Source organism: Chaetodon auriga, chromosome 6, assembly GCF_051107435.1.
Source record: "Chaetodon auriga isolate fChaAug3 chromosome 6, fChaAug3.hap1, whole genome shotgun sequence".
In the NCBI taxonomy this organism is placed as follows: Eukaryota; Metazoa; Chordata; class Actinopteri; order Chaetodontiformes; family Chaetodontidae; genus Chaetodon; species Chaetodon auriga.
Window position 1 is genome coordinate 24,642,756 of NC_135079.1, and position 27,875 is coordinate 24,670,630.

General features: G+C 42.1%; 2 protein-coding genes across 2 annotated transcripts; one reads left to right on the top strand and one right to left on the bottom strand.

The window, feature by feature from the left end:
- ttc38 (tetratricopeptide repeat domain 38) lies at positions 1 to 12,600 on the top strand. The gene is made up of 14 exons (XM_076734074.1): positions 1 to 90; positions 562 to 639; positions 745 to 826; positions 3,237 to 3,408; positions 5,071 to 5,244; positions 6,866 to 6,941; positions 7,313 to 7,432; positions 7,589 to 7,648; positions 7,879 to 7,917; positions 8,417 to 8,498; positions 9,650 to 9,815; positions 10,985 to 11,144; positions 11,593 to 11,666; positions 12,055 to 12,600. The coding sequence occupies exons 1-14, from the start codon at positions 61 to 63 to the stop codon at positions 12,140 to 12,142; spliced, it is 1,401 nt and encodes a 466-aa protein (XP_076590189.1). The 5' UTR covers positions 1 to 60; the 3' UTR covers positions 12,143 to 12,600.
- Positions 12,485 to 24,253, bottom strand: tspan33b (tetraspanin 33b). Its single transcript, XM_076734075.1, has 8 exons — positions 24,053 to 24,253; positions 20,488 to 20,545; positions 19,848 to 19,975; positions 19,589 to 19,663; positions 16,969 to 17,064; positions 16,471 to 16,599; positions 14,172 to 14,333; positions 12,485 to 12,872 (listed from the first exon to the last, which is right to left on the bottom strand). The coding sequence occupies exons 1-8, from the start codon at positions 24,146 to 24,148 to the stop codon at positions 12,804 to 12,806; spliced, it is 813 nt and encodes a 270-aa protein (XP_076590190.1). The 5' UTR covers positions 24,149 to 24,253; the 3' UTR covers positions 12,485 to 12,803.
- Between the last annotated feature and the right edge of the window lie 3,622 nt (positions 24,254 to 27,875).

Here is a 27,875-nt window from a genome sequence, read left to right on the forward strand (position 1 = left end):
ACCGGGCGCATCAAGTGTGGGAGGTTGACTGTCCGAAGAGGGTAAAACTGCAGCTTCAAAATGCCAACTTCAAGCTTCAGGGACTGCCAGGTTAGTGATGGGGCTTCAGGAAAAACCAGCTACATCATATTAACTTTAACCTTTTGACAAAGAATAGCGTGGGAGAGGAAACGACTGTCGCTGTTTAATTTTGGTGTGAAAGTAAATGAAAAGTACAGAAAGCATAAGTGTTACGTAACGTCAAGTTTTAATGGAGCTCAAACAAGGACGTAAACAGTGAAAGTGAAGTGTGGGATTAAACTGTTCCACTTCTGAGCTCACACTCAGTACAGACTCAGCTAAGTTGACTGGGCTAACTCATGAACGTGAAATTAAAGATAATATCTGTCTGTGGATAACCGGAAGTTTCCCGATAAGCGCTCGTTGCGGAGTCAAGTTCAGCGAACGTTCCGCGTCCTCACAGGCGCCTGTCTGGCGTGAACAGCAGGGAAACCGCTCTGTGGCAGGATGTGTGTATGAGTACACAACGTCCACTGATTTCTGTCTGCGTCTTTCTTGCAGGCATGGAGGGCAGAGGGTCTTCCACTGTCCACCAGCAGCAATGAGGCGTGCAAACTGTATGACGCCATGCTCTCTCAGGTAGCCCACCTGTATGACGCACTGCACACATACACTGTGATATACTGTGCAGAGTGCTGCATGTCAGTGAAAAAAAAATCTGCAATTAACTTGTCAACTTTGTAGTATGTGAAATGGCGGAATGATGATACCTTGGGAGGAATGGAAGGATGCATTTCTGCTATCAAGGCAGCTGACCCTAACTTTGGTAGGTCCACATGTGGCCAGGCATTATTTATTCATATGATTTATTAATTTTATGATATGTGTGTGTTTGTGTTACTTAAGCACATAAGTCCAGGTGGCACATTGAAACTCTCAAAGTACACCTGCCTTGAAGGCAGCAGCAGAGTTCATTACTTTTTAAAATCAAACCTTTATTTAATCAAGTGACTCCACTGAGATTACTAAATCCTGATTTTCGAGGGGGCTCAGGCCAAGATGGCAGCAATACAGTGTTACAAACAATGTACATGCCACACATTTCAAGGACAGGCAGACATTAATGTGCATTGATTGCATAATGTATCTGAGGGTATATGTGTACAGCACATCCTGTTCATCCTTTGGTTTAAAGTATACTTACAGCACATTGAAAATACTCAATAAGTATGTAAAAATACACTAGTAGGCTAATTTTAGGATTATTAAATTACGCCTGAAGTGTACTGGAAATGCTCAAGCAATGTATAATCCATTAGTAGTACATTATGCTGTCAGTGCAATATATTTAACCAAATTGGTAATATGCTTTAAATCCTTACTTAATAATACATTTGTAGGAGTTTTTAAATACACTTAAAGTGTATTGAAAATGTGAAGAGGTATGTTAGATTTAATGTCCTCTAAAAATACAACTTACATTATATTCTAAATGTATTTCAGTTGTGCTTTAACTTGAAGAATAGCATGAGCCAATATAAAATAAATAGTACAGTATATTAAGCATCCTTATAATAGTCCCATGTTATGTTGTTATGTTGTCCAACTTAAATACTATTGAAGAGTAATAAGTACACAATTAGTTGTTCCAACTGAGCATACTTGAAGTACAATAGTTAATAGTCTGGATGCAAGTACATTTTAGCATGCTCAGTACACTAATATTTAGTCTATTTTAGCGTCGTTTTTTTCACTGGGGTATGCCCTAATTTAGATCAGCCTGTCTAATTCCACATCTGTATGCAGGTGGTTGCAGGCTGCAGGGACAGAGACAAAAAAAAAGCCCCTTTGCCCAGGGGCGGCCAGTAAGAGGGTCATTTAGTGGCCAGTTTTATGTGCGATATACCCACAAAGATGAGGAGGGAGGAGTCCAGGGATGGATTAATAAATATATAGTTAGCAGTGAGTGAGTGTGCGCAAGGCCAATCAAGGCTAATGAACTCTGGCATAAAACAAGTAGGGTTTATTCAAATGTGTAAAAGACAGCAGTGAATCAGTGTTAAGAGTTAGCATTGAAAAAATGCAGAAGTGAAGGTACCTGCTGAACATGCTCTGCAGTCCACTGCCAACAGCCTCATTAAAAATCACTGCACTCCTCTGTTCTTTAAGTAAACATTGACAAGGTTAGTACCTCCTTTTTACTAAAAGTTGATGAATAGATATCGGGCTGTCAGGTCCCTACTTTGGTAATAAATAAACACTCTCATTAGTCAGAGATCAGGCAGGGACCCTGTTCAGCTAAACAAGCACCAACATTTTGATATGTTCTAAAATGTAGCTGCGCATAAAGCATAGATAGAATTCATGACATTATTGACAACTGCAGTCTATTGAGGTGAACCACTTCCAGGACTCTCATAAGACAATAAGTGGAACTGAGACGTTATCGCTGTTCTAGTTACACCTCTGCTTTTATTGCTATGACAAGTCAAAACGTCCACTGTGTCTGATACAATGACAAAGCGTTTTCTGCTTAGCAATCACTCACTGTGCTGTCATTTATTTACCCAAAGCACTGACCTGAGATCATGAAGCAGAGGTTGATGAGAGCCTGTCAAACCAATCTTTTGTATGAACTGTAATCAGTGTTTTAGACGCTGCTCACAGTGTGTTCAATTTGAGCTCTCATCAAGTGTTTGGAATATTTGTCTGCATGTGTAATATGTCTGTAATATGTGATTGCATATGGAAAATACATTGAGCTCATCAGTTTAGGATGAATGCTGTTGTCAAGAGAGAGAGCCATCCAATGTGAATATATGAATAAAACCCAGGTGTCTGTGCTGATGTCCTCATAAACCAAGCATTTATCAACCAATATTTAGTATGAGCGGTAACTTTTTTAACAAAGTTTGTAATAAAATATAAATCATGACTGGAATAAAGTCCAGTTTGAAGTCAAAACTCAAAGTGAATTACCAGTGAGCAACCTTTCATTATCCTGCGGGCACACAGTGGAGATGAAAACATTTAACAGTAACTTCGTCTCTGATTAAACATGAACAGAAATTGAGCAACCTAGTTAAACAGTAGTTACCCAAAGCTGCCCTTTCATGTATCTGGCTTCACATCAAAATCCAAACTTTTACAAGAGCATGTGATTCTCCATGTAAAGTGTCGAATTGCAGTAAGAAAAGTGTAAAAGAAAGGACCATTGTCAACTGTTTTCCCTGTAGTTATGGGCCATGTGATCAGTACGGGGCTGGAGCTGATGGGAACGGGCAGCTCCATCCGTCTGAATGAGCGTTTGAGCAGCGCTGTGAGGAAAACAGTGGAGCTGGCCAACAGCCAGGACATCTCTCCCAGAGAGAGGCTCCATGTCAAGGCGATGGAGCTCCACTCACGTGGGTAAGATCCACAGCCAGATTGCCACAGGAAATACAGTCAGACCAGACTGATGAATAAGAACACAGTCATACAAGGGCCAGTGGTTACCAGCATCCTCACTGAAGCTGTAATAGGGGATCCAAAGAAACATGCACTGATGTGTATGGAATGTGTGGAAATCTGCCCTCTACATATAATCTCTGTTTTCTTTATTACATGCAGTGCAATAGGTGCTGCTAACAGTTCATGAAGTAGTGTGTGGAATAATGCATACACACATACTGTGAGGGCCGAATGTTCTAAAAATGGATTCCAAGCTATTTGTCATCACTTAAACAACAAATTAAAAACATTAAAAATAAAACCTCATTATATGTGCAAGCACATGTGTCTGTGGGATGTGTAGCGTGGAAAGTTGTCTGTGAATGTTTTCCATCAGGGAAAATTAAGCTAAACAGGCCAAGATCCTGGACATGTGAGGGGGGGCATACAGCTCTCCTTCCATTCCCCCGATCACATAATCAGGCCACAGCCATCCATTGTTGGGTGCATCAACAGAGGAGGAGGAGTACAGAGGGCTGATAGAGAGCCTCATCACATGGTGAACAGTCACCTGAAGCCCAGTATCAACAAGACCAATACTACTACTGGAGGAAGAGGAGGGCCCCTACCCCAGTTATCATTCAGACAGAGGAAGTGGAGAGGGTGGACTCATACAGGTACAGACCTGACTGGACACACAGCACTGAAGCTGTCTTTAAGAAGGGACAGAGCAGGTTGTTCTTCCTGAGGAGACTCAGTAGTAGTACTAGTGGCCATGGCATCGAGGCTGGAGAGGCTGGCAGACTTAACAAGCTGGTGACGAAGGCCTGCTGTGTGGTCGGGCTGGAACTGGACAGCAGAGTGGAAGATGAAGGACAAAGCCATCCTGTATAACCCCTCTGTGCCTCTCAATGACGAGCTGTGGCAGATGGGCAGCTCATTCAGCTACCACATCATCCCACCTAGGAGCAAAACAGTGCAGAGTGTAGAGTGCTTCAGGCGCTTATGTGTGCCCACTGCCATCAGACTGTACAGCAAGTAGAAACCACACACTGTCACCACACTGACCAACCAGACTGTTATTATAGAAGATGTGTGCTATTGAGTTTTCTCCCCTGTTAAATAATCTGACCAATAGAGAGACTTTTCCACTGATTTGATGTCACATGTTTGGAAGTGAGTGCTACAGTGCAGCCAGAGGACAGATCAGTTTTGTTTACCACCCAGCCAGAGGAAATAGTTTGCACTTACAAAAGCCTGATGTCTTTTTGGACAGCCGAGGACTGGAAGAATGTGAATATTCAGTCTTCACTTCCTCTTTGTCTCTCCCCACGTGATGCAGTCATGCGTTTCAGATCCTCAACATTCATATTGTGTGTGCCAAAGGCTCCTCTGTTAATTTCAGTTTCTTTAGCAGTATTTGTATTTTATCTGCAGTGTCTTTCTCCCCCATGATGTAGTCAGATGTATTGTGATACTGAGAAGACATTTTGTTTCTCAATACTGTCTTTGAGGGCACTTATGTTCAAGGGCCTTAAATTCCCTCCATTCAACAAAGCATACTGTGATTCTCATGATACCCTAATTCTATTGTCCTGCATTGCTTCACAAAGCTTATACAGTGCATCATTTTCCTTCCAGAGATTTTCCCAAGGCTTGCAGAGTATGGGAAGAGATTCTGGTGGACCACCCCACTGATCTGTTGGCCATCAAGTTTGCTCATGATACGTACTTCTACATGGGAGCCCAAACCAACATGAGGGACTCTGTGGCCAGAGTGATGCCCTACTGGAAGCCACACATGCCTTTGTCCAGGTACAGAACACAGCATACGTGACAAGAGACGTGCTTCGGATACATTTTTAATCATATGAAAACTCACTGACCTCGGCGTGTTGGCTTAGTTATAGTGTAATGGGAGTGAAGGGGGCCTTAATACATAGAGTACATCACACAGAAACTCTATGTGTCATCATGATGAGTGTGTTCCCACATAAATAACATGTAATAATGAGCACTCTGAAATTTGAATGGAGTTTCTAATCTGTGTCGGTGGTGGCTTACTGTACTGAGACAACAGGACTGAATGAGCGCCCACTGGCTTTATACATTGTGTAGCTCAAAATAACTCATAAAGTGTACATGCAGTTCTAATGAGCTTATGTACAGCTGGTCAGTGTGTGATACTGAGCTTTTTGAAAACATGCTTAGTGAATTGTTATGAAATCTGAATGTTTTAGTAAGCGTATCAATAAGCAAATTCATTGCAGCCATCTACAAAGAATTGCACACAATTTAGCATATCAGTGACGTTCGGAGCATTGAAAAATGAAATGACAGCGTGAGATCAATGTGACAATGAAATGAAGTGATGAACCTGCAGAGAATTATCACCTGAATCTGCAGCTCCCCTCGTCTTCACAGAGCTTTACAGTGAGTTTCAGATCAATGTTTAGCTCTACGGCTCACATCTTTACTGTTGTGTTTCTCACTGCTCTCACAGCCTTGTTGTTGTTGGCAGCTGTTTTCAGCCAGAAAGCCACTACACACTACCTGCTCAGCACCAAACAGCAGATAGACACAGTTAGCAACTAGTCGGTGAACAGTGGAGCATTTAGCAGCTAATGAGCCAGATATTTCCCATGGGAGTTTGTGGAGGCCAAAGACAGAGCTAAAAGAGAGAATGCTGAAATTACAGTCACCAGGTGTGGATAAGCAACTGTTTGCTGTGTCAACTTCAGAGTTAATCTGTCAATGTTGTGTCACACAAGGAAGCACAAACACAGATAGTGTAGATAATAATGGACCTGCTTAGTGCCGTGGTGGGGCTAGTTATCTGGTGGTTGTGAGGAAAGTGGTGAATGTAGAGGCTTTCAGGAGGTGTCAGTTGAGGTGTCACACTGTGCTGCAGAGGGGTAACCTCTCACACCTGCAATTATGCTCATCCTGTGTTTCTGACAGCTTGGAACGAGCGAATTATTGTCTTTTTCCACACCCTTCTTCAACAACACATCGTCAAGTATATATAGATGAGTCAGACCAAACAGAATCCCATCCCGAATGTTAACATTCATGCCTCACAACAATATCGTCAAGTTCTGTCTGTATGACAGAGACAGGTCCTCAGTGTACTGCCACAACATTGCCACTGTGAAAGTAAAAGCCCATATTCCCACACAGCAGTGATGTGGCGGCACTTATCTCCGTGATGGCACACAGAAGTTGACACTGATGTAAAAATCATGCTGTCTTTTTTTTTTTTTTTATTTGTAAGGGGGCCACTTCAGAGCACTGTCATTTGTGGCCCTTAGCCGTCATTGTTATGTCTCGAGGCAGGATCTGCTTTTCATCGTCCCAGTTTTGAATAGGTGAATAAAAGTACTTTCCTCGTTGTATCTTGTGATGACTTTTTTTCTTTGCGCATTTGTGCCCTCAGCTTTATGAAAGGTATGTTTGCCTTCGGCCTCCTGGAGACTCACTTCTACGACCGGGCTGAGAAAGTCGCCATGGAGGTGAGATTTTCCTCCGCGTTCGAGTCTGTTGTACACGCTGTTGTCATCATTGTGGCTGGGTGGTCCAGGCTGTCTGTGTGATTTGTGTCAGCTCAATTCAGCAAGTAATTTGCTGTGGAACACCAATAATAAGCAGCTCTCTCAGCCCGACTCTTCTGTGCTGAATGTGTAATGCATACAAAGCAGTTGTGACATGACAGCCACTTGAGAAAAGATTGAGGAACATCACAGCTGAAATGAAAGATAGTAACTGAGGGCTGAGCATGCCATTATTTTTGAGTCGTCATTTTGCTACGGTGTACCAAATACAGCAGGTTTTCTGCATCTGTTTAGCTTCTCCTTTCTTCAAACTGTTCAACTCTCTCGTGCAGGCGCTCGCTGTTGCTCCAGACGATGCCTGGTCTGTCCACACTGTAGCCCATATTTATGAGATGCAAGCAGAGGTGGACAAAGGCTTGAAGTTCATGGAGGGTAGAGAGAAAGACTGGCAGGTACAACCACTGGATGTTGCTTTACAGTGTTTTTCCGATGAATCACAACTCGGCAACCATGTGCTGCTCTGTACAGTTAGTAAGAGCTCACTGAATGAAGATATGAATTGAAAAAGCCCAAGGAAAAAAACTTCACACATGTATTGTTTATTCCAGATTTCTGACATGCTGGCTGGTCATAACTATTGGCACTGGGCTCTGTACTTCATTGAGCAGGTAAAAATTTGAATGAGTTTTCTCAGTCAAGCAAGTAATTGGTCATAGGAATGTTTGTGGAACTTGTGTTTATGATATCCTTCCCCCTGTGGGTAATTTGAAGTTTGGAGTTGATTATATTTCAAGATTCATTTGTGTTTGCATCTGTGCCACAGAATCTATCAACCTCACTTATCTCTCCAGTCTGAAGCTATTCAAATTCATCTTTCTCATCTCTTCCTCCTCCACAGGGCCAATACGAAGCCGCTCTGCAAATATTCGATTCTAAGGTTGGTTTGTGTTGAGAGCTTGCATCCAGACTTTAATGGTGTATATGTCTGCATGCGTACAGTCCTTTCAGCAGCCGTACATGTACAAATACACAGGGGATGCCCACTAAAAACAATATGTTGTGCTTGTGTTTGTGAAGGCAAGTGTGAGCAAATGAAAGTCAAGTCCGTGTGGAGATGCATTTCAGTGTCAAGTGCCAGAACTGATTATTTTTTCATTCACTCTAAAGATAGGAGAGACAATTTGAAAGTAAAGCCCTTTCATGTCCCGTATCTTTTCAAGAACTTTCACCTCGGCCGTAAGTTTGAACACAACAGAAATCCTCAAGTTAGCTGAGTTTCATGAATGTTTAACAGCTCATTTCACAGTCCAGCAAAACATTACTGTGTCATTTTGAAACATTTATCTCTCCGAACAATGTCTTTGTGTGGAGGCCGTTACATGTTACATCTTTGAGTGTTTGAGGTAAATAATATAAGTTTGTTCTTTTTTCCTAAGGTATTGAGTCGTTGTAAAGCCTCAGGATCCATATTGGATGTTGTAGATTCCAGTTCAATGCTCAGCAGACTGGAATTGGAGGGTAAGATTACTTTTTTGAAATGGTGCATTGTTCCACTATTAGAAATGTTCAAAGTGAAGCTGATTAACCTGATGAAGGTGCTGCAACATTTGTTAATGTGTTGCTGATGGGCTGAAGGACTGCAGCTTCTCATTTGAGATAACAAATATATATATCTCAGGGAAATGTCTTAACATTTGGCACAAGCATTCACTTTGACTTTAGGGTGAACTGATTACTGAGTACTAACTGATTTTGGAAGACAAAGGTCGCTGTGACCTCACAAACTGACCATAACTCAAGAATTCATACGCTAATTATGAGAAAATTTCACACAAATGTCTAGCAGGATAAAATGATGAGGTGATGATGTTTTATATCGAAAAGGTCAAAGGTCAGCTTCAGTGTCACATCAGAATCCTTTGTTCCTCAGCATAACTGAGGAACAGAAGGCGGACTGTGACCATATTTCACATTTGCTCAGATACTGAACTGGAGACACTAATCTTGAATCTGTGCTCATTGTAAAGATCTTCTGTGCTGTCGGCTTGAAGATGTGTGTGAAGCTTCCACGTTTTACAGTTTGTAGCTTCTCTGCAGCAACATTTATATTTGAAGCGTTGTAGTTCAGCACGAGCTCATTGGTTCTGCTGATACTGAGCTTCAGGTGATTGTTGTTGCTCCATGTGATGAAGCTCTCTGTCAGTCCTCTGGACTCTCTGAAAGAACAGTCTCTAAGTGAAGACAGCACGTCTCTCACTGGACATTATTCACTACAATCACACATGTTCATATCGTGATGACTTCCATTTCACCAAAAAAACTTTATAACACTTTATACCTTTTATTAAATTCCTTCAAAGTCTTCACTACATATATGATATGAGTCTGGGCACACATGGATGGAAACTGCAGCTTGACTGATTCATGGAGGCAGACAAGGCAGTAATTGTAGTTTTGATCGAGTGACCCTTGCAGCAGATATTACTTACTGTGCGTTTAAGTGAAACTGCTTATGAGTGCTGTATTGGAATTTTCTGTAATTAGCAGAACCTCTGATCAGATGTTTTTATTCTGTTCACACAAAAACAGACTAAACGACCTGCTGTCACTTCAGACATGTTTTTGCAGCCTTTAAGCTGCCTTCAACAACATTTGTGTGTTTGTGTCAGGTGTGTGCGTGAAGGACCGTTGGCGAGAGCTGTATCAGGTGTCACAGTCTCACACCGACGATCACGTGACCTTGTTTAACGACCTCCACTTCCTCATGACTTCGCTGGGAGCTAAAGAGAGAGGGACCTCTCAGCGTCTCCTCGAGGGCCTCCAGGCATTGGCAAAGTAAGTTCTGCACCATTTCTTCCCTCCACTGCACACCTCAACACTCTGTCAGCGTTACATAAGAGCCACACAGGCCTTATGTAAAACTGAGACAGAAACAAGGCAGAGCGTAGGATGGCCAGATAAAGAGAGGATGCAGTCAGAAAGAGAATTCAGAGCTGCAGTCCCGGGTCTTCCCGGGATGCACCAGCAGCTGCTGCCTCTCTGGAGTTTTGTGGTGTCTGACCACGGACAGCCTTTGCTAAGAAAAAAGCTGCCATTTAAAACCACACCACGCTTTTCAGTGTTATGTAATATAATGCAAGTCACAAGAGTTTGGCAATGATGCACCTTCGGGGGGGAAAGCAACTCTTGAGAGTGAGTTCCTCAGTAAGAGACACATTCAGAGACCTCAGCACAGCTCTGCTCTGAATTATCAGGCAAGCCCTGATGATGTGTTTGAGCTTTGCATGTATTTAAATCCATCGCTCACATACAGGATACCGTGTCGCTTTTACTTTGGTTTGGAAGGCTTGCACAGTTTTATGTAATCCATATTTTACCATTTTACATATTTCCTCTTACAGTCAGAGGCAGTGACTCTAAGCATTAGCTAATCCAAGAAAGCCTCACAGCAGTATGGAATCCTTGGCCTTGCGGTGCAGCGAATCCTCCTGGGATGTTAATGCATTTCACATCTCCGTAGAGTAATGCTGAAATACCCTTCTTAGTCTGTCGAAAGAAACTAACCTGGAGCTTTCTCAGTAGGTCCTTTGAAAAATGACAGGAGCCTGGTTGTGTTGTACAGTTGAAGTGAAGTTATCTGTAAATCCTATTTTTAATCTTCGAGTTCCTTATTGTCCTGTTTGTTTAAACGGTTTCCTGTTTGTCTTAAATCTCAATAAGCAGGGGTTTTTTTTGTTTGTGTATTTTCCAGAAAGAACTACTCTCAAAACCTGTTTAATAATGTTGCCTTGTTCAAATTGAAAAACTATGTAAATGTTGTTTTGTCTCTTTTCCTCACTGGTGAAACAGTGCTGCATAGATGAAAAATGTTAAGATTCGTGCTGCCACCCCTGAACAAACGTTCACCCTGAAAAACATTCCTCTGCCTGCCCTCATTTCTCAACCTGCCGGCTGTACAGAGAAATGTCTCTTCTTTTGTTGTAAACCACTGCTTTCCTTCACAGAGAGCCAGGGGACAATCAGCAGCATCAGCTGGCTGGGTCTGTCGGTATACCGATGTGTCAGGCCATGATTGAGTACAACCAGGGCAACTACAGTCAAGCTATGGACATACTGTATCCGTTACGCTACCGTGTGGTTGAAGTAGGCGGCAGTCATGCACAGGTAAGGTCCACAGAAGCGGGTATAATGGGTAAAATGAAATAAAATCCAAGCTAAATCACAGTTCTCATGTGCAACGCGGACAGCCTTGAGGCTTTACTTTCTTGGGATATCTTTGATCATGTTGTATAGTGTCTTTTTGAGTGAAATAGAAATCTCTGTTGTTGTGAAATACAGCAGAGGTGAAGAACACTCTGCATAAGAGCTGAGGGCTTTCAGTCCATGAACACACTAGTTTGTGTGAGAATGTGGAGCACAATGCACCAAAGTATGAATAATGAATCTGTGATGGATGCCATTGGACTTCATGCATTCTATGGTCTGTTTAGAGAACTGTTCCCCAAGGTGCAACAGCGTACATATAATATACCACAACAGGCTGGAAAGACTCTATATACAGCATCGGAGCAGCTTTGTGTTGACTAATGGGTTTGTTCACTGTTGTTTACAGAGGGATGTCTTCAATCAACTGCTTATTCATGCAGCCATGAAATCAGAGAATAAGCACCACCAGAAACTGGGAAGGTAATGTACAACTGGGATTTCAGGCCAAACAGAAGGCTTTCAGTCTTTTCCAGTTTCAGTGCTGGCCGTCTTTGCTATCCATGTTTTTATAAGAAAATCGGTTGAGATTATAGGAGAAAGAAAGAAAGATCTTGCACTGTTTGAAGTACTGGATTTCATCATGATACCGTACAGTTGCTGCTGGGTCTGCTGTCCACTGGAGTTTTCTCTAGTCGCTGTCTTTCCATGTGCATATAGAATGTGTGCCCCCATTATGTAACCGACATCCCCCATCTGTGCACCATGTTACATTTTCATTATTGATCAGGTCAGCCTCCCAGCTCGTCTCTCTGAATCTGTGTTCCTTTCTTTGTACTGTCTTGTCTCGTGTTGTGTTGAATACCTGCAGATGTCTTCTGGTGGAGCGCGATACCATGAAGCCACACTCCCCTCTGACAGATCGTCTGATGCAGAGAGCCCTGGCTGTTCATGACTGAGCTGACTGCAAGATGCACAGAGCAGTTCCCATGCAAAAAACCTCAAAGCCACACCATAATCTGACATTTGGCTTTAGGGGGCTCCTTTACCAACTGGAAGGAACTTGGCACTGCCGTCAAGACTCCGAGTTTTTAAACAGCACTCTCGCCCTTTTAGATTGCTGACCTATTAAGCCTTGTCAATGAACACATTCGCACATTTCTGAAGGTAATGAGCTAACATTAATCGCAAGTTGTCCATGTGCATGGTGAATAGCACATGCATTGTGTGAGTTAATCCATTTAGCTAGCAAAACTGACAGCTCTAACCAATATATAGCAGTGTAAATATCTTTTTCTTATGCATTTTATTAGCAAATGTCACATTTAAATAGAAATATTTTTCAAGAATAAAAGCTGCATGTCAAGATCAATACAAAAGCCATGTTTAAAACCAATAAATATACTCTTTGCACTTTTGCGTGCGTTGACTATTTGAGTAACACAATAAAGTGCACCACACTTTTATGTCCGCAACAACAACACGTTAAGGATAGGAAATGTACTCAAACGTGGCAGTGATACAGTAGTGGTAAAAGAGATGTCCTTGCACGACAGTAGAGCTGAGTGAGAGTACTGTAAATTCTTGTCTTCCCTCCTCCTCCCCTGCGTCGGCCCACTCTCACAAGACGGAGGTAATCTCATCTTGGATCTGAGAGATCAGCATCTGGGACAGCACGATGCCTGCAATCTAGAGGACAGCAGCAGCCACTTTAGAGTGCAGAACAGACTTTGTGACTGTACAGCCTGTGCCGAACATCTCAAGGTCCCCTGTGAAGGGTGTTGTAATGCTCATTTGGCACAGGGAGGAAACATTTTCAACATTACACAAGACTATTGTAGATTGTGTCAGTGGAAATAAGTGTATTTTTATATTTAAGGGATATTAACACTTAGAGCTGATCACAAAGTGTTTCCCTTGGCGGGAACACACACATCAGTCGCAAACACAGCTTTTAAGAGAGCTTTTCAATAATTAACAGTTTGATTTAGATGTGGCTCGTTAGGCAGACAAATCCAGTTATCGTGTTTAGTGTTTAGCATGTGCAACACCAAAAAGAGAACTTCATCATCAGATTTACTGCACATCAAAGCAAGTGGAATACTAATGTAATTGTTTTGAGAAAGACTCATGGGTAATTCACACACTTCCCTCTGAGCAGAATCATTGGGGACCCAATCAGTCATATATGAACTGTAAAGAGAGATCAGGCTAAAGATGCAGTGCCAGAGCTGCGTGCTGTGTGAGAATCTCATTTGACAGCACCTGAATCATTTTGATAAGTAAGTGAACTAATTATTTAGAGACAGCTTTTGATAAGTGCTAATTTGATTTCATGGCCAATCTAGCACAGTGACTTGAGTTATTAACAGTACTTAATGCTGTGGGATCTGACTTGTGTTGTGCAGCAGGGCTCGGTGAGTAGGAGTGAATCGTTAATATCCGCCTTTCTTGGCCACATAATCTTATATGATCACACACAGACTTCTATCTCAGTCGTACATTAACCTGCACTTTCAGACTAGGACAGTGTAATAAAAGGATAATGTGCAGTTAAAATTTCATTGTCCCATTGTGCCTACTTACAGCTGTCTAGGTGTAACCCCCCATTTTAAATCAGTTCTACCCTACTGGTCTCCATTAACCTTACACCACTGGTTTCTTTAAGAATAAGATGTTTTTACATTTTGTACAAAGACATGGTTGTTCTGCTTCTTCTGAACCCACGCAGGGATGTTCTTGGAAGCTCTCTGATGTGATTATGTGCGAGTCTGCATTTGAGGGAGTAGGACCCATCAATATGTGGATTGCTACACGCTCAATCTGGTGAGCCCTCAGTTGATGCCTGTATTGACTTTTGTGTGTATGAGTTTATTTAAGGGAAGACTAGAGGCATTTCAGCCAAGAGTTGTCTGAGGTTACCAATGTCAAAAAACTGCTGCCAATTAGTGCACAGCCTGCATTAAATAAGAGCATGTGTGGGGTTACCTGAGGCAAGGCCAGACCCAGGGCAAGAGCCCCCACCAGCAGCAGATGAGACTCGATCCACATCACTGCTCTGTCTGCACAGCCTACAGGGTAGATTGACTTGTTTGCCTCCAGGTAGTTCTGAGTTTGAACCCCGAAACCACACATAGTGTTGATCACGGCCTGTGTAGCAGACAGACAGAGAAAACATGAGGGTTTTAGGAATTACCTTTCTCTTCTTGTCTTGACAGATTAAACCGAAACAGATGCCTTCCCAGGCTGCTGTTTCACATCCCGTGTGCTATTTTGCATTAACAAAGATATTAACTATTTTGACAGTTGAGGGATAGTGTTGCTGACTGTAGAGAGGAAAAAAGAACAACACATCCACTTGATGTGACAAGGAAGCGCTGTTCAGTCCCTAAAGTAGGCAAGCAGTTACAGGCCATGGACAGCAGGTTGCAGCACTGCACTAGCTCTTCTAGGATTTAATTAATTGATTTTTTCACCCATGTAGAAAAAGGTTACTGTGATCTGTTTTCTGTGTAGCATGATGTATAATCAATATTGGTGTGATGGATCTACATGCACTCTGTTGTTTTCTGCCATCACACAAACCACGAGGAATTGTCATTGGTGGCCTGTGAGCTGTGCTGCTGTCTGTCTGCAGGTTAGACAAGCATCTTTATGCATGTGCAAATGTGTGTATTCATGCATGTATGAGTACAGCATTTGCATGTATACTGGTTGTGTGCTGGCATGCGTGCTTATCTGCACACATTAAATTTGTAATGCATGTGCAGGCAGTATGCATTGATCTGTATGAACAAAATATCATAACTCCTTTATGAAAGAGGGCTTAAATTGAATTACTGCTGCCATCACTCTGCTACAAAGGTTGGTCATTTTCAGACATGACCATTACATCCCAGTTGGTGAGCTTCAGCAGTCAGTCTTAGTTGATGCAGTTTGAGCGACTTGATTTTTTCCCATGATTATTTTGTCATTCTGAACTTTTTGTTAGATGCAAATGAGCTCATGGAGCTGGCTTGTGATAACTAAGACGCTGAAAGCCACACAACGTTCACACAATCATTCATGCACCCTGAAGGTACTTCACAAGGGAGAAACTGGTTGGTTATTATCTGACCAGTTCTTCGCATGACAACTTACATAGCCCAGAGGAAAGGAAAGTAATACCAGCAGCAGTTTATACCAGCTGATGCAGATATGTTGATGTTGCCTTCAGGCAAAGAAATAAATAGCTTCTGCAGTTTTGACGCGTGTGCACTTCTGCAGTGTCAAAATGATGCAAATACTATTTGTCACTGTCAAGAAAGTCATTCTAGTGTCTATAGACCACTGACATGCTGTCCCGTTGTATTGATAGTTTTGAATTTTGAAGCTTGTGAAATGTTTTATTCTATCTCTTGTAATTAATATCATAAAAGTAACTGATTATTAGGAAATTGCCATTTCATTTCACATTTCATTAAACTTGACATGGGTTTCATGTCAGCCCTGTTAGGAGAAGTTATTTTGTTAGTAGTGACTGATGAGTCATTGGTAGTGGTTGCAAACAACTGTGTCAATCTCATTGTCAGCATTTTGCTAGCCAGCCGTGTATAAAGATGATGTCCCCAGTCTCAATCCTGCATCATAAACTTTGATTGGTCAATTGTCTCTCTAACTGGGGGATACAGCTGTCAGTTGGCACAACACCAGACCTCAGTTGAATTGCTGAACAAATCTAAGAGATGGGCAGCAGTTCAGAGTGTGTGGGACCAGGCTAACGCACATCAGCATATCTACAGTTCTCTTTCATAGCATCTTAACATGTCCCTGTGTGACTCAGAACTGAAATTATTCAAGTAACCTAGTTTTAAAAAATTGATGTTGTGTATGTTATACTCTTGCCTGTGAGTGGCAAAAGTTGAACTTTTCCCGTTCAGAATGATCTGTCTCAGGCTTATAAACACTGTGTCCTTGTTGACTGATACATTGACGGGGTTTTGCACAGAGCATGAAGGGACTCAATCAGTTGCTTCACGACTTTTTATAGCTAGCAAATGCTCATTTGTGACATGTAACCTAATAAAGTTTTGCACAGAGCACAACAGAACTCAATTACCTGCTTCTCATGACTCTGAAACCTCTTTTTATCTCTATGAAATGCTGTTTTTTGATGTGCAACCTGCGGGTTGAAGCAGTGTGTTTAAGTTAAAGTTACTTTACAGGTCGCAGCTTCCCTTGAAGCTTTCATACCTGTAAACAGAGTCCACACAGTTAATGCTCTGAGGGCACACAGGAAAGCACGCACCTCTCCAGGAACAGGAGTGCAGCAGGAGTAAGGCACAGCACAGCGCTCAGTGCTCGGGTTCTCATGTGTACAATTAAAGTACAGGTTCCAAGACCAGTCTGTGTAGTTGTTCCACCCACAACACTTGAACTGTGTGAAAGGGAGAAACAGAGGAGAGCACAGGGCAGGTATATATTTAGAAACGTGCTCTGTGCTGTACATCCTGCCAGTCTGGGCTTCTCCCGTGGGAAAACCCAGGCTCGCAAGTGTGCCAATGTGTGCAGATGGAATGGGAATATCACAAGAGGAGACCCACAGAGTACAGGGACTGTATGGAACATGTAGCCTCTCATATAGAAAACCAAGGCCAAAATAACATGAGACATACAGCCCTGTGGTCTGTGGTTGTGGTCTCATGTCGTTCATATTCAATAAACCTTTCCCTGTGATCAGTTTGAAGGCTTGTATGATGTGGATGGCTACGGACACTCCAGCTATAAGTGGATTTGGCCAGAGCACCTCTTTCTGGATGTAATCCATCAGGTTCTGCAGATCCAGGTCATCTCTGTAGTGCACGATGGCTTTCTTCACAAACTTTCCCAAAGCATCCCGAGTCTAAGAGAGAGGACATGGGATGGTACATAAAGAGAAGTAGTATCAGTGTCAGCATTGCGATGTTCTAGAAAAATATAATCTGTTAAGCTTTAGTGACTTTATTAAGAAAAAACAAATTGTCGGAGGTGAACAGTGTCTACAGGTTTTGTGGCTCAGTTTATTGCTTGGACTACGTCTATTGCAGAGAATTGCAAAGTGCCAGACGCCACAGAAATCCTCACCCAACTCAAAATGGATCGTATCAGGGATCATTTGAAATCCACCATCAGGTGGCTTTTTTAGATTTCATCGACTTTTACAGCACCTTGAACAGAGATGATGACATCCTCTTGTTTGCATTGTGTGAGCATCCTTTGGGATGCAGCTCGACACGACCGCAGCAGAGCAGGGCCTCTTGCTGCAGTATGATTGCTGCAGGAGCGCAGCGTAACGATGATAATAAAACCATTCATGCCTCTGAGATCAGTACGGACGATGCATGCAAGATGCAGAACGCACAGGCAGGTTTTACACCATTTCAGCTGCAGTAGATAATTACTCGGACTGGCCCATTTGTTATTTTAATGTGGTAATTTTCATCAGCTCCACTTGAGTTGAATGAACAAAACTCAGATGAAATATAAATGAAATACATTGATTTGTGTGAATAATCTGTAATGAGGTTTTGAAACTCTGAGGTTGATTTAGATGTTGAAATTGTGTGCTATTTTATGTTGTTAGCTTTCGCTTTCCATTGTATTATATTGCTCTGCAGGGTATTAATGAAGCCCTGCATTGTAAATATTTAGTTTTTTTATTCTCACATATAAACAGAGAGTTATTTAATGCAAATCTCCATTCTTTGAATTTCTGAAAGCAAGAATGGCCACGGTTGTACAGAAGTTCAGATGTAATGTATGCTAATGGGAGTACTGTATGCTAATAAGTATGCTATGCTAATAAGCAGCTGAACTTTAAAATTTCATTAAGCTTGAAATGAACTTCAGTAAGTGGTTTGCTGAAGGCTTTCTGAATTGTTTGCACTGCAACGCGTGTTAGAACAGGTTATGTTGAAAAATACTGTGAGCTCTATCAAAATAGCCCCAAATTTTTATCCCAAAGTACTTTTACTAAGTGGTGTTATGATTTTTACACCCCCCCCACCCTCTCCCTGCCTGTCCTTCTGTTTCTGTCTCTCCACGTGGCACAGTACGCTCGTGGGCCTCGGAGCCCACCGTCACACCTCCCCATGTCATTAGCGGCAAAGTCTCCTTCAAGGGATCTGTTGAAATGGAACATTTGGTTCCACTTTGAAGTGCCGAAGCATTTGAATCATTTAGCGAGGAAGGATGCTGCGAGGGTTGTTAAACTGCTCTGTTTAGCAGCAGGCAGTCCTAGCGCTGACAGAGAACACAGGGGATAAGAGAGGTATCATCAGGCACCAGGCACCTCGCCACCAGACACTGATGTCGTTGAGTGTTGCCACCGTTAGCTGGTGTGTTTTTATTCTCAGTGGAGCCTTAATGTGATGTTACTATAGGAGATAAGTGGATGCTGGAGGTGTGTGTGTGTGTGTGTGTGTGTGTGTGGGTCCTTCTCTTCCCTGTAGCCTCCAAAACACTCACAGGGGTCATCTACAGGGCTCAGACGGATACACAGGAATGCCATATATGTACAAGCATGCAGAGTGGGTTACCTGTCATACAAACACAGGCACTATTCATCCACACTTTTATTCAATGATACACTAACCTGGGGATGGGAACCCCCTACAAAGGGTTGCAAAATGATTATTATTTTCTAAATGGATAGAAGAAAGAATCCTTCACAGAAAATGAGGTAAATGCTTCTGATTTGCTCTCGACTTGTTTCTTGTTAAACGCTGTATTGTAACGTTTGAGGCTTCTAAAATTCATTCAGCCGAAACAATCTGAGAATATAATGTTGCTTTTTGATCGACCTGCTCAGCAGTGTCCCAGTTCCACACTACATACTAACTTTATAGGCTGCATACTGCTTATGCAGTTTTTATTCAACACATTCTGCTGCACATCAGTCTTTAAAATATAGCTGCAAATTAAACTTCACTGTGAGCAGCTCCTCATTTCCCTTGTGCATTGCGGGAAAATAGTGTACATCAGCGTGAATACTCACTTGTTTGAGTACACTTGTATGTTTCCAGTATGAACACATATGGAACTCAGACTCAAAACAAACCTGAGACACACATTTCAGGGTTGACAATCCGCAGCACAACTCTCATTACCAGTGTAGCCCTGATGTACATGTGTTTTTTCGATATAAACTGTTCAGCTCAGGCATTGACAAGATCTTCCCCCTGTGGGCTCAGTGGGCCCATCTGTGGGGTCAAATGCTGCGTCTTATTAAGTTTTATGCACTGTAGTTTACACATGCATGCAATGTCCAAAAGCTGGGGAAGAATAATTAGTACACTCAGGGGTGTTTATGGTCTGCTGTTGAAGAGAACTGGTGATCAAATGTGACCTGACAGCAACTCTTTATCACAGATAATTAAGACAAGTACCTGATCGGAGTAGAAGAAGCCCAGAATTGCTATGGCCAGCTGGGTGAGGAAGACCAATGTCAGGCTAAAGGAGAACTAGAGTCAGAAAAGACATGAATATTAAAATGCAGTTTGACGATGCCAGAATCATAACTGACTGTCAGATTTGTTGTTTCACATTAGATGTAAGACTTGGCTTTGGATGAAATCTAAATTGAGCTACCGTATCCGAAGCAAAACACAGCGGCAGTATTAGTAATGTGTCTGTTATGTCTATTACTGTCTTGAGGAGGCGAATGTTCTCTCGGAGGGCTCCGATGCAACCACAGAAAGTGATGAAGAACATGACCACCCCCACCACAATTAGGATGACAGCTGGGTCGATGAGGAACGTGTCCCGCACCGTGTCTGGCAGAAAGACAGGAACACAACAGCCCCTGTTTAGATATCTGTCCTCTTCTGTTCCTGCCTTTACCTCTTTTCCTCCCGCTTTTCATTTCTGTCCTTCTGCCCTCCTTTTTAACCATTATTCAGATTCATTCCCTCCCTGCACGGCCTGCCTCCATTCCCTAAAAATATCATTGATCTGTTGTGGATTATGCAGGATAAAGAGGCGTAATCGCTGGAATGATCCCAGGTTAATCCTTTTTGTTGTCCATCCACTGTGTATTACAAATTAAATGTTGAAATAATGGCACAAGGTGAAATAAGGAAACAGCTCAAACTCATCGACCCATTGAATGTGACAAGCTCTTGCGTTGTGTCTGGAGAAGCTCAGCAAAGAGGCCACCATCTCACAGCCTGAGAGACTGCAGTGTTTGGAGGAACACCTTATCACATTTATTTCATTCAGTGGGAACACAAAGCAGGTGCTGAATGGATAAAATAGGTAGTGTGGAAAAAGTGTGTGGTGTGTGTACCTGTAGCTTTCTGGACTTTAGCATACACCCCAATTGCAACAATCAACAAGGAGAAAACCTGGGGAAAAAAAGATGGAAATCGGAAAGGTTCAACTACACAAACCCTTGAATCAAATAACACATTGATCAGGTGATCCGTTCTCTCTTATGGCAGCTCACATGTGATTGTGCTTCACTTTTTAGTCGCTAATGGCTGCCAAATAGTGCTGCAATCACTTGTGATGATGATGGAAAACCAAACATGGTAGCTTAGCTTAGCACAAATATGCATGGGGAAACAGCTCGCTCAGCTCTGTCCAAATGTATCAGTACCTCTAAAGCACAATCATTTCGTCTTGTTTGTGTTACTCTATTCAAAAACCGAAGTGTTAAAATCGTTTCCAAAGTTTCCAAAGCTAGCTATTCCTGCTGCTACTTTATGCTCACCTGAGCTAACCGTCTGCAGGCTTTAGCTTATGTCAGTGTTCAGCTGACTTGACAAGAAAAGGGTAAGCGTTTGGAATCTATCAGAATACACGTACATTCTTCTTTGTCTTAATTAGCCATTGCCAAAATGCAGCAGTTACAGGTGAGTAATTCCTCAGTTTATGTTGCTTCCAGTGTGCTGGCTGTAATCTGAACAGACAGTCGTTTGCTCTGTTAACCTGGACAGGTGTGGCGAAATTAGCAATGATGAGCCCTCTCTCGGGTGCTGAGTATACAGAGCACCTGTAGCCGTGGCAACCACAGCAGTTTATGCGTTTATGATAAACAGACAGATGGATGTCAGTGGAAAAAAAATGCCCGGGCATATGGATCTCGGCTTTAATCATCTGAAGCTGGAGGCCGTTCATGTGGAACACTGAAGTGGGGATCTCATTTTTCTGGCAAACTCAGTCCGCCGGTGATTTCAAAGACAATCCTTCAGAATTCAAAACTACACGAGGGTATTTCTGCATGGATGTCCCAGTCGAGTCAAGCTTGACCTTGGTTAAAAAGTCATGGTTATTATCCACCCAAGCTTGACTGAGCGGTGTTTTGTGTTTTTACTGTTGCAGGTGGACTATACCAAATAAAATGCCTGCAGCGTCCTCAACACATCCAGAGACAGAGGGGGAAATCAGAGAGAAAGTGAAAGAGTGAGAGATATGAGGAGTTCAGGGTGTTGATCTGTCTGAGACCTGCTCAGTTTCCAAAAAAGAGAACAAGAAAACATTAGAGTAGCGAAAAAGGCCTCCGACTGTGTAAAACATTGAACAGAAAAAGGAAGTCAGCAGCCCACACTGCATGCAGTGGATGAAGCAAAGAGTATCTCATTTAATGAGGTCTCAAAACAGTGACAACATTCAGGCACAGACGGCCGTGTGTGTGCTGTAAGTAATGGTGTTGCTTGAGGATGCGAGTTCACGCTAACAGAAGCTAGACAATAAAAGAGCGAAGAGGGTGGGAAATATGTGGAATTAGAGCTTCCTGTTGATTGAATTGTCAGTACTAATTTTCTTCCTTTCCTCAATTGTTTTTCTCACCTTGAGTAACAATCTGCATGGCTTGGCTTGCATTTCCAACCTCCAGATTCACAGTCTCCTGATCTCTAACTGTGTATGTGTTAGTGTGTGTGTGTGTGTGTGTGTGTGTGTGTGTGTGTGTGTGTGTGTGTTTGTATACAGAATGCAGTTTGTTCAGCCTGTATTGGATTTGTTTTGCTTCTGTCTGAAAAGCCTGTAGTGGGTCTCTGGAGGTCATGAGGAGCCGTGCTCCATGGCATAATCTGCTATGAAAGAGGTGTAACTTTTATTTGTCAGCCTTCACGTCCAAACCTCTTGTTGTGTATTCCCCCAGAGAAGTAAACTGGTACCTTGAAATGGTATGTTTTTATCTCCCTCACATTTTTGAATCAATGCTCAGCCTTGACAAGACAATAGCTGATGAAACACAAAACATCACTGATGCACCTTTTCTTTGGCACTGTAGTTTCTACAGATTTTTGAAAGCATAGGTAGTTTTTTTTTTTTTTTTTTTAGGATATTCTCTATTTTGTAGGAATTGTTACACCTGCACTTCCATTTGTCAGATTGCCACTGTGTGTGCTTATGTGAATACGGGTGGCAGTGTGCATTTGCAACAGGAGACACACACGCACAGTGAATGTGCTCCAGCTCTGTTTTCAGGCTTTTCAAAGGGATGAATCAGGCTTCTCCCAGCGGATTTTGTGCGGAGGTGAAAGCCAGCTGAACTGAGCCATGGGGACGCGGGCACAAAGGCCTGATGGATTAGGGCTGCAGTGTTCACTTCTGAGCCCGTGTCTGATAAACAAAGTCGACGCAGGCTGGGCTGCCGGGGCTGCAGTTATTGCTGATTGGCTCTAAACACAGTAAGAGTGTGGTACAATGTTTGCCCCCTCGCTGTGCTTGTGTAGGATTGGATGAACAGGGATATGATGGAGGTGTAAGGATTCCGTAAAGTGTTCAGATGTTATCCGTGTGCTTGCGATAGTGATGTGGAAGGAAAGTGAGGGACTCAGAGGGAGTCTGTGTGAAAACAGCTGCTGATGGGGGACAAAGAGCCTAATGGATAGTTTAATGGCTGCATCAAAGTGTCTGCTATACCTTTCTCGTTCTCTAACAGTCCCAGTTATTTTCTGGCCTTATAGTTACACTGACACATACTGGTGGAGCTTGGATAATGTGGTGTATACTGTACATCTGTGGTTCCCAACCTTTTTTGTCTGATGTACCTTCACAGCTCTGTCAGATGAACTTTCTGTGACAGCACCCATCGTATTCCAAATCTGGTCACTTACGTCTTTTTTAAGCTGGAGTTTATCTAACACTGTTCATTATATAAAAGTGGATATTGTTATGGATAAGCCTTTTATCCATTACCTGTAGCTATTTCAACTGTTTTTCCAATTTTAGCAATTTGTCCAATGCATTTAAGCAAGCTTAAGCATTTCTTTACCTGCCTCATGTTCAGGTACCCCTTGGCACCTGCAGATACACATACTTGTACCCTCTTGGGTAGAGGTACCCCTGGGTGGGAATCACTGATGTAATATGATCTCCAAATTTGTGCAGTCATGTTGTCAAACAACGCAGCCATTGAACAGCAGCTTTCAGCTAACAGTACTTGACAGAAAATATATAGAAACATTCAGATACAGCCTACCAGCTGGCCTGCAGGTGTTTTGTAGTTCGGTGTGAGTCAGTGCTTTACTGATTTGATGAGAATGCACCACTCAACATTTGCTACAGTGATGTATGAGCAATCTCAAGGTCCATATATAACTGTAGTAAACTTAAAATAGGTAGCAGCAGGGAGGATGGGTGCTCCTGCTGGTTGCAGCCCTGAATACTATCTGAATTATTTTTCTACATTAATTATTCATATACTTTTTTCTTATGCCCTTTTTACTTTGGCTTCTTCTTCTAGCAGATCTGATTTGTTATGAAAGCTACAACTCCCTGATAGCTGGTGATTTGTATGCTCAGAGATATGAAGAATATATGGTGTACTGGGACACCGTAACAGCTGTGTAATGGTGTCTCCACACAAAGGAAAAATCTTTCAACAGTGTAACTTTACTCACCCAAAATAAGAAGCTGAAGAAGAAGAGAAAATATCGGATCCACGGGTTGACAAAGGAGAACGTCTCAGCTCGGTTCAAGTTCAGTTTCCTATCCATTGTTTGCTGGTGTTTTTACAGTCACGGTAGAGCTGTGGTGACTTTTACTTCAAAACAGCCCCGAGATCCAGCCCCACCCCGCAGATACTCAGCCGCCATGTGAATGTGAGAGGAGGGGGTCGTTTGCAGCCTGCAGGGGTGTCAGGCTGGCTAAAAAAGAGGGCACGGGGCTGTGACGCTGCACCACCATGCTGGCAGGGCCCAGAACTGTCTGTGAAGGCACGCGGGTCAGATTGCACAAAAAATATCTCTGGCTGACTGCAGCTGAATGGCCGACAAGCTTTGGAGTATTGTCAGCATGCTGCTAGATTATAGACCTTCTTTCACCTCCATGCACTCTCTGTCTTTCTCTGTGACCTCAGAGCTACTAGATCCTGTATCATAGGCCTGCATCCATAGTGCCCTCCTTTTTTCAGTTTAAGTGTTTGTTGCTTCTGAAAGTCTTGTGTTCTAGTCTAGAAATTACAACTTCGGAAACAGATGCACTCCTCTTAAATTGAGCAGAATTACAGTTGACAAAGGCTGGACAATGACATCTTTGAAAAGGAAGAACATCTAATGTAGTTAAATGACATTAGGCAGTTTGTTCCAATGTCTCTGCTGTGCTGTGTCCATTTGTGTTTCGAGTGACTCTGCTGAATTTCAGCTAAATAACTCTCAAATCAAGCAAGACACAGAAATATCAGGCCACCTATTCCATAATGAGATCAAGATGAAAAACCCAACTGATGATTGGCAAAATCTGTCAGAATGACCAGAGGGACTATCCGAGGATAGAGAGCAAAGCAACACATGCCTATTCATTTAATGTGACTGTATAAAATATTATCCACTGGTTCTCTTCTGACTCTTGGGCAAAGTTCAGAAATGTAGTCCGAACTGTCCTTGGCAATGAGAATACTGTATGCTTAATCACAAGGTTGGTTTATTTTATCATTACATCAAGTGTCTCCTGTGGAGTTACAGAAGGACACAAGGTCCCTCAGGTACCTCAGTGCCTTGAAAGAAGTACATGAAGATTTAATGAGATCAATCTCTCTTTTTTTAGAGGAGATACAACTCAGTTTATAGTCCCCCAGACCCTTCATTGGCGTATGCCCTTCCACTTAATGCAACATCTTGCTTTATCTTTTACATTCTTTAAAGCATTAATTGAACTTAGAGTGCACATTTTGGTTTTCTTGCCAAGAATCAGATGAGAGGATCGAGACCACTGTTGTGACTATACAGTAAATATGAAGCTACTGCCAGCAGCTGGTTAGTGTAGCTAAGCATATAGAGAGCAGAAACAGGAGAAGCCCAAGTGTAAAAGCATAACGTTATGGTGATGGGATAAATTGGTGAGCTTTAGTGGTCTTGGTAGGTGGATTTTTATTACCTTTGGACAGAGCCAGATTAACAGTTCCCTTCATTTCCACTTTCAATACTAAAATAAGGTCGACTGCTAGCTGTAGCTTCATATTTATCATGCGGACATGAAAGTGGTGTCTCAACATCAAACTCCAGGCAAGGGAGCAAATAAGTGCATTTTCCAAACCATTCCTTTAAAAACCCCTCAGCATTTCCCTTAATCCAAAGTAATCTGAATAGATTCTCCTTTGAATTTTTTATATAAGTATTGTAAAACTTAGGTCCAGTGTACTTCAGACAGGACATTCAAACAGGTCTTTTAAAAATACTTCCCATTTTTCATTCAGACACACTAATTTTCCCCTCCACCCACTCGACCCTCAGGCTCCCCAATGCTTAACAAACATCAGTCAGAAAAATAAATAACAAAAATGACAAACAAAATGTCTTAACAAACGAATTTTCGTAGAGTTCAATGTTGAAATCCTGCTCCCATGCCAGTTTTGTTTTATTCCATGAGGGTGGACTGATATCCAGAATCATAGTGTAACTTTTGGAAATACTACCCTTTGTGTAGGGGTCCAGGGCAAATACTAAATGGGGGCGGGTAAATGGGGAAATGGAAGATGTTTATTATTATTATTATTAGTAGTAGTAGTATTACTAGTAGTAGTATTGGTATTTATTATTTATTGCAGTGTTTCAAATGATAGAAATATACCTTAAAGGAATAGAAAATCAGGGCATTCATATACCAAATTTGGAATGCTGTGTGGATTTGGGGTGGCAGGAAATAGTGACTGGTTGTGGAGAGGAGAAAAGATGCCTGCCTAGATGAGGCAAAAATGTTTTCTAAACTGAAACCAGATGCTCAAGAAATGTTTTACAGGGTTTAGGATTTGGGGGTGTGGGCCACACATATGGAGGAGCTCGTTATTTAAATTGGGGAAATTGCTGGGTTGCTGTTCAGTTCCATACTTGCCCAAAGTGGGCCCTGACTTTTTTTCCAAAGTGGAGATCCAATATATTAATTTACTTATGTTTGCTGCCAAGTAGTAAACAGTCAAACTGAGCAAACCCAGACCCCCTGCTATAAAAAAGCTAATTAGGTTATCTAGTTCTTTGAACATAGACTTGGATTGGAAAATAGGAATTATTAGAAGAAAGTACAGGAAACTGAGAAAGACTGCCATCTTATATTTCCTCTCCCTGCCAGTGGAACAAAGAGCAATGACCATCATGGTAAGCCTTCTTTTGTGCATTCTAACAAAGCTTTTAAGTTGTGGCCATAGAGATCTTTATATGAATAAATGGGGGAAATACTATAATCTACAGTTGTTGCCTAATGTTTAATGGGGAAACGTGTACTCTTTGAAACATTCACTTTATAGCCTGCCTCAACAACAAACAGAGATTCTACAGGATTTGATACATATAACAAAAGGTCATCTGCATATAGCAGCACCTTGTGTGTTTTGCCATTCCTGGTCCCTCCAATGACCTTCTCTTCTTCTCTTAAGGCTATAGCTTAAGGTTTTTTTTTAGCCATGTAGTAGAGGAACAGAGGAAGGCAGCAGCCCTGTCTTGTTTCACTACGATGTAGTGAGAACAAACTCTTCAGTAACAGACTCTGTGCACACTGAGGCCACTGGCAATGAATAAATTATACAAAGCCAAGAGTTAAATGCTGAGCCGAAAGCAACTTTTTCAAGGACAGTGAATAGATATTTCTACTGCATCCCATCAGATGCCTTCTCTGCATCTAGGGAGACAATGACCTCGGGTTGTTGGGTAGAGTGGAAGGAATAAATGTTATAAAATGATTGCCTACCTGGTTTAGCCTGGTTGCTCTGGCTCAATTATATCGGGAATCACTGTTTGAGGGTAGAACATTTGTGAGAATTTTATAGTTACAGCAAAGACTTATTGGCTAGTAGGAGCCAGTTGTGGGGATTGCTTTTTGAGCAAAACCATTATGGCGGCTTGAGTCATAGCAGGGAGTAACTAGCTAAAGTTTTAATGAAGAACAAATACTACAAATGCCATAATGCCACAGTAAGCCTGACTCAGTCATGCTGTATTCGCATGTGAAGTGATGTCAAAACAGCATGAAAAGGGCCGAAAAGCCTCCGCAGGTAAAAAGATACAAGTTAACTGAGGCAAACAAGACAGAATGAGAAGAGATTTCAGCAGAGACAACTTGCATTTCAGCTCCACTGCAGATTAACAAGCTGAATAATGGCATGTGTGAATAAACTAAACAGTCTCAACAAAAAGAAATACTTCCCAATTCAGGTTAATGAAATGAGTTCTGCTGAGGATGAGGGCGAAAACATGCAAAATGCTGTAATAACAATTAGGAAAAAAGTATCCGCAG

Excerpts from the sequence above, each read along its gene's own strand:
- tspan33b (XM_076734075.1), bottom strand. The coding sequence starts at position 24,148 with ATGGATAGGAAACTGAACTTGAACCGAGCTGAGACGTTCTCCTTTGTC. Across the intron at positions 19,976-20,487 it reads TAAAGTCCAGAAAGCTACAG|ACACGGTGCGGGACACGTTC; the intron begins GTACACACACCA and ends TCTTTCTGCCAG. Across the intron at positions 19,664-19,847 it reads ACATTCGCCTCCTCAAGACA|TTCTCCTTTAGCCTGACATT; the intron begins GTAATAGACATA and ends TTCTGACTCTAG.
- ttc38 (XM_076734074.1), top strand. The coding sequence starts at position 61 with ATGCCAACTTCAAGCTTCAGGGACTGCCAG. Across the intron at positions 827-3,236 it reads GGCAGCTGACCCTAACTTTG|TTATGGGCCATGTGATCAGT; the intron begins GTAGGTCCACAT and ends TTTTCCCTGTAG. Across the intron at positions 8,499-9,649 it reads CAGCAGACTGGAATTGGAGG|GTGTGTGCGTGAAGGACCGT; the intron begins GTAAGATTACTT and ends TGTTTGTGTCAG.